This window comes from Mobula hypostoma, chromosome 7, assembly GCF_963921235.1.
Source record: "Mobula hypostoma chromosome 7, sMobHyp1.1, whole genome shotgun sequence".
NCBI lineage: Eukaryota > Metazoa > Chordata > Chondrichthyes > Myliobatiformes > Myliobatidae > Mobula > Mobula hypostoma.
Genome location: NC_086103.1, coordinates 168134818 through 168144578, shown reverse-complemented (window position 1 = coordinate 168144578; position 9761 = coordinate 168134818). Strand labels below are relative to the sequence as shown.

At 46.1% G+C, this 9761-nt stretch overlaps 1 protein-coding gene across 1 annotated transcript; it reads left to right on the top strand.

The window, feature by feature from the left end:
- The first annotated feature begins 3147 nt into the window (after window positions 1–3147).
- On the top strand, window positions 3148–5526 carry LOC134349080 (macrophage-expressed gene 1 protein-like). Its single transcript, XM_063052934.1, is given in 4 exon segments — window positions 3148–3991; window positions 3994–4274; window positions 4276–4471; window positions 4474–5526. Coding segments are annotated over 4 exon segments (2184 nt in total). The 3' UTR covers window positions 5337–5526.
- The last annotated feature ends 4235 nt before the right edge of the window (window positions 5527–9761 follow it).

The following is a 9761-nucleotide window of genomic DNA, read 5'->3' as shown; positions in this document are numbered from 1 at the left end:
GTCCCGGCCCTATGTCCTGTACCCAAGGAGGGGTCCCGGCTCTCAGTTCTGTGTATGTGTCCATGGTTCCATGTACCTGCTCTCCTGAGACCGAGGCTCTGTTTTTCCCTGTTCCTCCTTTCCCTAGCCCATGTCATGTCCATGCCTGGTTCTGGGGTCCGAGCTCGAGGCAAGACCCAGGTACTGGGTCCTTGCTAGTCTCTGGCTCGGAGTCCATACCATAGCCTCGTCATATCGCCTCTAATTTTGGGATCCGATTCCGTCCTAGCCCAATCCCTTAGTCCCAGCCTAGTCCTAGTCCTGAGTCCTTGTCCAGTTCGCTACTCCTGCTCCTGCCTTGCTCTCCTGGTATCGAACAATAAACTAAATCTAAGTAACCTCACAAGATGTGTCTTGCATTTGGGTCCACCCTTGCTCCCACTGTGGCACCCTATCTTGTCCAGGCATGCTTGGGCACGCTTAGAAGGCGCGGCTGCTGCATGGCAGGACAGGTTTTAGTAATAATTATCGGGTTCAGGACTGTAAGGATGGAATTTGCTATCACCAGGCACAAAAATTTCTATGAAGGATTTTGATATTTAAGACAGATGCTTCCCAGAATAACTGATGCCAAGATTAAGGAAAGCATTTTTATTGGTCCACAAATCAAACAGGTCATCAATGACAGGCAATTTGAAGAATTTCTAGTGGGACTGGAGAAAATCACATGGAAGGCATTCAAGGAAGTTGTTGAAATTTGTCTTGGCATCTACAGAGCACCAAACTAGATGCAGCTGGTTGAAAGCATGCTTCAAGCATATAAAGCCATGAAATGCAGCATGTCACTAAAGATTCATTTTCTGCATTCCTATTTAGACTTCTTCCCTGCAAATCTTGGTGCTGTCAGTGACGAGCATGGTGAAAGGTTTCACCAGGACATTGGAGAAAAGATACCAGGGCAACTGGGATCCAGCAATGCTGGTGAATTATTGTTGGACATTTAAGCAAGAAGCCTCAGACACTGGGTACAAATGAAAATCATGAACAAAATATTTTTAACTTAGTTGAACTATTGCTAAGCATCAGCACCATTATGCAATTAAACACATTATATTCAATAAAAGTTAATTTGTTGTTTCTCCAAATTCCTACGTGATACAAGTAGTCTGAAATTATATTTGTGTTCATCTTCAAGCAGTCTATCATAAACAAAAAAAATTCAGAGAAAGCAACACTTTTGAAAAAATTTGTTTTGCATTGTAAATATGTGTACTTTGGCACTTCCCCTGTATAATTTCATTTTGAAGCAGGGTCACGGAACTGCAAGAGGAAGAAGCCTGCTACAAAACAGGAAACCATTAGCATCAGTAGCTCACAAGCCAGGAGACCTCACCGTGTAATGAGGTGAGAGGATGCGCGGACATGGCAGACCAATTGAATAACTACTTTGGTTCTGTCTTCACTAAGGAGGACATAAGTAATCTTCCGGAAGTAGTAGGGGACAGAGGGTCTAGTGAGATGGAGGAACTGAGGGAAATACATGTTAGTAGGGAAGTGGTGTTAGGTAAATTGAAGGAATTAAAGGCAGATAAATCCCCAGGGCCAGATGGTCTGCATCCCAGAGTGCTTAAGGAAGTAGCCCAAGAAATAGTGGATGCATTAGTGATAATTTTTCAAAACTCTTTAGATTCTGGACTAGTTCCTGAGGATTGGAGGGTGGCTAATGTAACCCTGCTTTTTAAAAAAGGAGGGAGAGAGAAATCGGGGAATTATAGACCGGTTAGCCTAACATCGGTGGTGGAGAAAATGCTAGAGTCAGTTATCAAAGATGTGATAACAGCACATTTGGAAAGCAGTGAAATCATCGGACAAAGTCAGCATGGATTTGTGAAAGGAAAATCATGTCTGACGAATCTCATTGAATTTTTTGAGGATGTAACTTGTAGAGTGGATAGGGGAGAACCAGTGGATGTGGTACATTTGGATTTTCAAAAGGCTTTTGACAAGGTCCCACACAGGAGGTTAGTGTGCAAACTTAAAGCACACGGTATTGGGGGTATGGTATTGACGTTCTTTAGAGAATTGGTTGGCAGACAGGAAGCAAAGAGTGGGAATAAACGGGACCTTTTCAGAATGGCAGGCGGTGACTAGTGGGGTACCGCAAGGCTCAGTGCTGGGACCCCAGTTGTTTACAATATATATTAATAGCTTAGACGAGGGAATTAAGTGCAGCATCTCCAAGTTTGCGGATGACACGAAGCTGGGCGGCAGTGTTAGCTGTGAGGAGGATGCTAAGAGGATGCAGGGTGACTTGGATAGGTTAGGTGAGTGGGCAAATTCATGGCAGATGCAATTTAATGTGGATAAATGTGAGGTTATCCACTTTGGTGGCAAAAACAGGAACACAGATTATTATCTGAATGGTGGCCAATTAGGAAAAGGGGAGGTGCAACGAGACCTGGGTGTCATTATACACCAATCATTGAAAGTGGGCATACAGGTACAGCAGACGGTGAAAAAGGCGAATGGTATGCTGGCATTCATAGCAAGAGGATTCGAGTACAGGAGCAAGGAGGTACTACTGGAGTTGTACAAGGCCTTGGTGAGACCGCACCTGGAGTATTGTGTGCAGTTTTAGTCCCCTAATCTGAGGAAAGACATTCTTGCCATAGAGGGAGTACAAAGAAGGTTCACCAGATTGATTCCTGGGATGGCAGGACTTCCATATGATGAAGGACTGGATCGGCTAGGCTTATAAGATTGAGGGGGAATCTTATTGAAACATATAAAATCCTAAAGGGATTGGATAGGCTAGATGCAGGAAGATTGTTCCCGATGTTGGGGAAGTCCAGAACGAGGGGTCACAGGTTGAGGATAAAGGGGAAGCATTTTAGGACCGAGATTAGGAAAAACTTCTTCACACTGAGAGTGGTGAGTCTTGGAATTTTCTGCCACAGGAAACAGTTGAGGCCAGTTAATTGGCTATGTTTAAGAGGGAGTTAGATATGGCCCCTGTGGCTAAAGGGATCGGGGGGGGGGTATGGAGGGAAGGTTGGTACAGCGTTCTGAGTTGGATGATCAGCCATGATCATACTGAATAGCGGTGCAGTCTTGAAGGGCCGAATGGCCTACTCCTGCACCTATTTTCTATGTTTCTATATTTCTATGATGCAATCCTTAAAGAAATCTCTGGCTTTGGCCCATGCGTTTCTTTGCGTTCTCTCAGTGAGGGCAACAGACAACAGCCTTCGAGAGCCAAGTGGAGATGGTTTGTCAAACTGTAGGAAACAGCAAAGCTTGACAGCTCTTGAGGTTCTGCCTGGAGGAGGCTGGGACAACCTGCGGAACCTCGACCAAGGTCGAGTAATGAACATCACCTACTCACAGTGCAAGACCAGTGAGGATGGGGAATACTTTATCCCAGACCAGGTCTACGTGGTACCCTGGCAGCAGACCAGATTGGATATTGTGTCAGATATGATGAACAGCTGGATGGATTACAAAAGCACCACCAGTGCCTCGGTCAACTCTGAGGTGTCCTTCCTCTCTATCCTGAATGCAAAATTCTCCACCAGTTTTGAGAGGATCAAGACTGCTCAGGTGCGGGACAGCAGCATAACCGTCATAATCCAGGTGAGGAATTTAATTTACCACGTCAAATCCATACCCAACTTCAAGCTGGATGCGGGCTTCAAGCAGCAGCTGATTGAGATTGCCAACCACATTGAGAACAACCAGACCAGGGCTGCTGATTACTATGCCCAGTTACTTGTTCTTAACTATGGGACCCATGTCCTGACTGGTGTGGATGCCGGCGCTAGCCTGGTGCAGGTGGACCAGGTCAAGTCCAGCTTTGTGTCGGACAACTGGAGCCAGAGGTCGAGCATCACTGCTTCGGCAGGAGTCACCTTCTTCCACACGGTGAACGTGGGCGCAAACCTGAGCCTGAACTTGAACAGTCACGAGGAGAGCACCGATCAGTTCACCAGGTACTACGTGGGCAACAGGATGCACTCAGGATTGAGAGTAATGGCGGAATGCCCTTTTACCCTCGAATCACCCTGCAGGAGTGGCAGCAGGAAATCACCAACCAGCTGGTGGCCATCAACAGGAGCGGGCAGCCCCTCAATTTCTTTGTCACCCCAGCCAACCTACCCGAGCTGCCGAAACCCACAGTGACCAAGCTCTCCCGGGCTATCAAGAGGGCCATCAATCTCTACTACACCGTTAACGTCCACCCGGGCTGTGTGGATATCAAGTCAACCAACTTCAATTTCCAGGCCAACGTCGACGTAAGGGGGCTCCTGTAAGGGGGTAGGCACCAATTTCACCTTTGGCGGTGTCTACCAGGAGTGTACCCCTGTGTCAGGACCAGACGCTGAGTCACTGTGTCAGTCCCTGGCCCAGAAGAACCCGCTGACGGGGGCTTTCAGCTGCCCTCCTGGTTACTCGGCCATTCATCTGCACTCGGGTCAAAGGGAGGAGGGTCTCAGCCGTACGAGTGTCACCAGCACTGCCAATCCTGTTGGGTTGTAGGGAGCTGCTGCAAGGATGTGTGTGGTGATGTTTATTACGTGAACAGGGCCCGCTTTGAGTCGTACTGGTGCGCAGCGATGCCCGGCACCACTGTGCCCCAGAACAGCGGCTACCTCTTTAGCAGCCTCTACAGCTCCAAGTCCAGCAACCCGGTGACCCAGGGACACTCGTGCCCCGCGGCCTTCTACCCCCTGCGGCTCTTCCAGCAGCTGCAGGTCTGTGTGAGTGAGGACTATGAGATGGGCCTCCGCTACTCGCTGCCCTTTGGCGGCTTCTTCAGCTGTGAGGCAGGCAACCCGCTGGCTGAGCCGGCTCAGAACCCGGACAGGGCCACTGCTTATCCCAAGCGCTGTCCAGAAGGTTACAGCCAGCACCTGGCTAGTATCAGTGACAGCTGCCAGATCCTGTACTGTGTGAAGTCCAGCTCCTTTAATAATCTCAACCTGACCCCCATCAACCTGCCCCCGTTCTTGCACCTTCCTCTGCTCACCACTGGCTCCACCAATACGGTGCTGGTCATGACCGAGTACCAGGAGCCTTGGGTGAAGGACACAGCCACCAATATGTGGAGAGTGGTCCCCATCTCGGATGCCCGCAACTTGTTTGACACCGGTCACTCCAGAGGACCCGGGGTGGTGGTGGGCATCTCCATTACCATCACTCTGGCCTTGATTGGCATAGTCAGCCTCACCTTCTATGCCAGGAAGCGCTGGAGGAAACGTGGGTACCAGGCTGTGGAACAGGAACGCCTGATAACTCCCATATCCAGCTCTGAGCAAGCAGAGAGCCAGGAGTCCTCTCTTTCAAACACCGAGGCCTGAGACCCAGTGGATTCAGGCTAGCTCCTTGACCACAGCTGGGGTAAGGATCACCTAACCTTCCTACACTGACCCTTGCAATGGAACAAATCACTCAGCAGTATATAGAAATAAATCTCAGGGATTAATTTGAATTTAAATCTTGGTGAAGTGAAAAGGGCTGGGTTGTTTACTCAAGGAGAAACGGCCAGAGAGAGTAAAGTGACTGGGTGGAATGCCTCAGGGCCGGGATGAGGAAAGTGAGATTAGACTACATTAGAAATTACAGGATTGGGAAGGAAACTGAGGAATGATATTAAACTGATGGGTATAATAAAGGAAACCATTTTGGTCTCGATGAACACACATTAAATGGGCTGTTTCTAATTGGAAAGTTTATGCGATTTGAACTGTAATTTCTTAAATCTATGATGTAATGATGAATAAATGTCAAGATCTGTGGTGTTTTTGTAGCCCTTTGAACAAAACAAAGAACCTCATTTCCTTCTCTGCCCATCATCTCCCTCTGGTGTTCCTTTCTCCTTCCCTTTCTTCCATGGCCTTCCACCCTCTCCTTTCAGATTCCCCCTTCTCCAGCCCTTTAGCTCTTTCATCTATCAACTTCCCAGCTCTTTACTTCACCCCCTCCCGGTTTCACCTGTCACCCACCACCTTGTACTTCTTCCTCCCCTCCTCCCACCTTCCTACTCTGACTGCTCTTCCTTTCCAGTCCTGTTGAGAGGTCTCAGCCCGAAATGTTGAAGTGTTTACTCTTTCTCAGAGATGATGCCCGACCTGCTGAATTCTTCCAGAATATTTTGTGTGTTGCTTTGGATTTCCAGCAAGCTGCAGATTTTCTCATGTTTATAAAACAAAACATAATGTTTTAAGATCCATCCGTTAAGTATTAATGCAAATAGCATTGCTGGTAATTTTATTAATTATATTAACAGGCACAGTATACTGAGAGTGTAAGGGGTTTGTTCTATTATGTTACTGCGAAGGCTAACAAAATGGCTTCTTTGTCATGTTATAATAAAAATGGCTTTTCTGTAATACTAACTGCGATGTATGGAGTTCTCTCTCTCTCTCTGCTTGTTTGGGTTATATTATTGATTAGAGAATGAACGAATCCATTGGGATAGATGTCATTCTTTCTTGTGTGTCTGTAAGCTATTGTTTTTTGCGGGCTTTGTGGCCGAAGGCGCCATGGGGACAGAGAGAGGAGACTCAATACTGTAAGCTGGGCGGCGGGGCGTACCCCAAGCCGCAGTCCGAGGCCCAGGGTCTTCGGCGAGGAGAACAGATGAAGACAGACTCGTGTGGAGCATCTGGTCGACCACCGTGGTTGGCACCAGGCGGTGGGTCAAGGGGGTCGGAGGGGATCGAATGGTAGAAAGAAAACTGTTAATTGAGCTCAACTGTGTGCACGAAGTGGTTGAACTTTGATAAGCTTGGCGCCTTTTACTACCTTTTATATTTTATCCCTACTAATTACATAGTTCCAGTAAGATCTATAAAGTGTAATCAGTTAATCGCATATGGTGTATTATCTGCTATTTGGTCGGGTGGACATCACACAGCATCCACACAAACTTGACTACCCAGTTTGACCGGGCCGAAGGCTGCTCCCTCTGGACAGAAGTGAGCTGAGCAAACCTGAGGCTTACCGAGGGCTACAAGAGTAATTTTAATTCTGTTTAAAAACAGGGACAGATAAAAAACAATAAAGCTTTAATATCCATTTGTGATGTCTTTACTAATTAAAATTGAGCCGGATATATTTGAAGTTTTTCAACAACGTGTTCTGTTCAAATGTTATCCTTTGTACAGTACTGGTTAATATGATAATATTATAGCTCGGGACATCCGAGTTCGGAGTCTAGTTCCGACATGGTCTCCAAGAAGTTTGCACATCCTTCCCGTGACTGCGTGGGTTTCCTCCGGGTGCTCCGGTTTCCTTCCACTTTCCAAAGACGTACTGGTGAGTAGGTTAATCGGTCAATGTAGATTGCCTTGTGATGAGGCTAGGGTTAAGTAGGTGGGTCGCTGGGCAGCGTGATTCATCGGGCTTCTCTTGCAGTGAACAAGGATACTGTCTGATATAATGGTCGAAGAGCAGGGAGGAAGTCCCAGGCTGCTGAGGTGAAAAGACTCAATTTTAAACTTCAGTGTCATTAAAAAGAAAAAACATCACAGATGCTGGGGAATTAGGAAAATAAATTCAGAAACATTGTTTATTCATTGATGTTATTTGACTGGCTCTGTCTTTATTGCCTTAGAGTAACAGAGTAATAGAGCATAACAGCATAGCCCTTTGGCCCATCGAGTCGATGCTGACCACGGTGCCCACCCAGCTAATCTCAATTTCCTGCATTCCCATATGCTTCCTGGCCCTTCCCAACACGCACCCTCAAGTACCCCTATGCAAGTATTTAGAGGCATAGAGTACTACAGCTAGAAACAGGCCTTTTGGCCCATTGAGTCCATGCTAGCCTGATCTTCTGCCTTGTCCTACTGACCTGCACTCGGACCATATCACTCTGTACTCTTCCATCCATGTGCCAGCTGAAACTAAGCACAAGGTAGCGTGGTGATTAGCTGAATGCTCTGTAGTACGAGCGACTCGGGTTCAATTCACACCGCTGGCCGTAAGGAGTATGTACGTTCTCCCCGTGACCATGTGGGTTTTCTCCAGGTGCTCCAGTTTCCTCCCACCGTCCAAAGTTGTACCAGTTTGTGGGTTAATTGGACTTTGTGAATTGTCCCATGATTAGGCTAGGGTTAAATCAGGGATTGCTGGGTGGTGTGGCTCGAAGGACGGGAGGGATCTTTTCTCCTCTGTACAATAGATAGGTAGATAAACAAATGAATAAATAAATAAATAGAATGAAATTTCTCCTGAGTTACAATTGATACCACATTTGCCACTTCGTAATAATACCATTGTACCCACCTCAATCAATTCTGCCTTAAACTTAATTATACACATGTTCAATACCTCATGGATATCTTGTGACTGTGTTATGACCATGATGTAATTGAGTAGCTGATGAGTATGATGTAATGGTTTTGTGGAGGTCACATGATGTAATTTTCCTGCTGATGTGAGATCACGTGATGACATGTTCACCAGGGGTATAAAAGGGAGACCCCTGGTGACGCAGTTAGGTTTTCAGTTTAAATCATCAGTCAGATCCTCCCGCTATGCTGCGTATTCGTCCCATGACGCAGTTTGTTTAAATCAGAGCTTTACTTCCCATTGTACGGTACAGGAGTGTTGTGCCAGCAGTTTCACCAATAGCTGCCAGATTTCTTGGTGTACCTTTTCAGTAGTATTGGAGAGTGAAGACATTACTAAAGTACCGAACCTGAAGGAGTCGAGTAAAGCTGATATCGTTTGGCGGTATTGGAGGAGCTGCTAGCTCTTCCTTCAGTTAGTCCTTATGAATGGTCTCAGCCCGAAACGTCGACTGTACCTCTTCCTAGAGATGCTGCCTGACCTGCTGCGTTCACCAGCAACTTTGATGTGTGTTGAGTGTATTGCCTTCATTGTTGGGATGGATATCTGGAACTGAAATTAATGGCGAACTTTCACCACACAATCTGCAGCAGGTCAAGAAGAAAGCCAACAATCACCATTTTGAGGTTCATAGAAAAATTTTCAAGTTGTGCCACAGAAGGAAGCCATTTTAAAAGATCTACCTTATATATATTCTCCCTTCTCTTTTCCGTCAGGCATTATCTTCATTTTCCCCTCATCTTCCCCTTTAACAGTTCACCTTTTACCCTTAACTCATGATCTCCAGCTCTCATCTCACCCAACCTTGGAGGAAAAAGCCTACTTACATTTCCTCTATCCATACCCCTTATAGTTTTGTAGACCTCTATCAAAATATCCCTCATTCTCTTATGTTCAGGGGAATAAGGATCTGTGTAAAGTCACAGGATTGGTGTAATGGCTTCCCCTGCTGGTATGTTTGACCGGTGATTTCATGACCTCTACTCCTATCTGTTGTTTGTACAAAGTGAGATATGGTTGAATGAGAGCTAACTTTCAATTTCAAACAGAAGCAGCAGGAGATTCTGACTAATTACATTGGACAACAAAGATTTTGTTTCCTGAATACCTTTAGGTGTATCTTATGAACTTTGGGCTACTGATCATGAAAATCACCATGAAATTTCCCTATCGCGCACCATTTTTAATAAACTTATGTTTATTATTTCAATTCATAATTCAAGTCAATTAAAATGTCGCCTACAATGTAAGCTGGAAAGTTTCCTATCTTAACCAGAAATGCTTGGGCATGCTTAGGCAGCATGGCTGCTGCATGGCAGGACAGGTTTTAGTAATAATTATTGGGTTCAGGACTGTAAGGATGGAATTTGCTATCACCAGGCACAAAAATTTCTATGAAGGATTTTGATATTTGAGACAGATGCTTC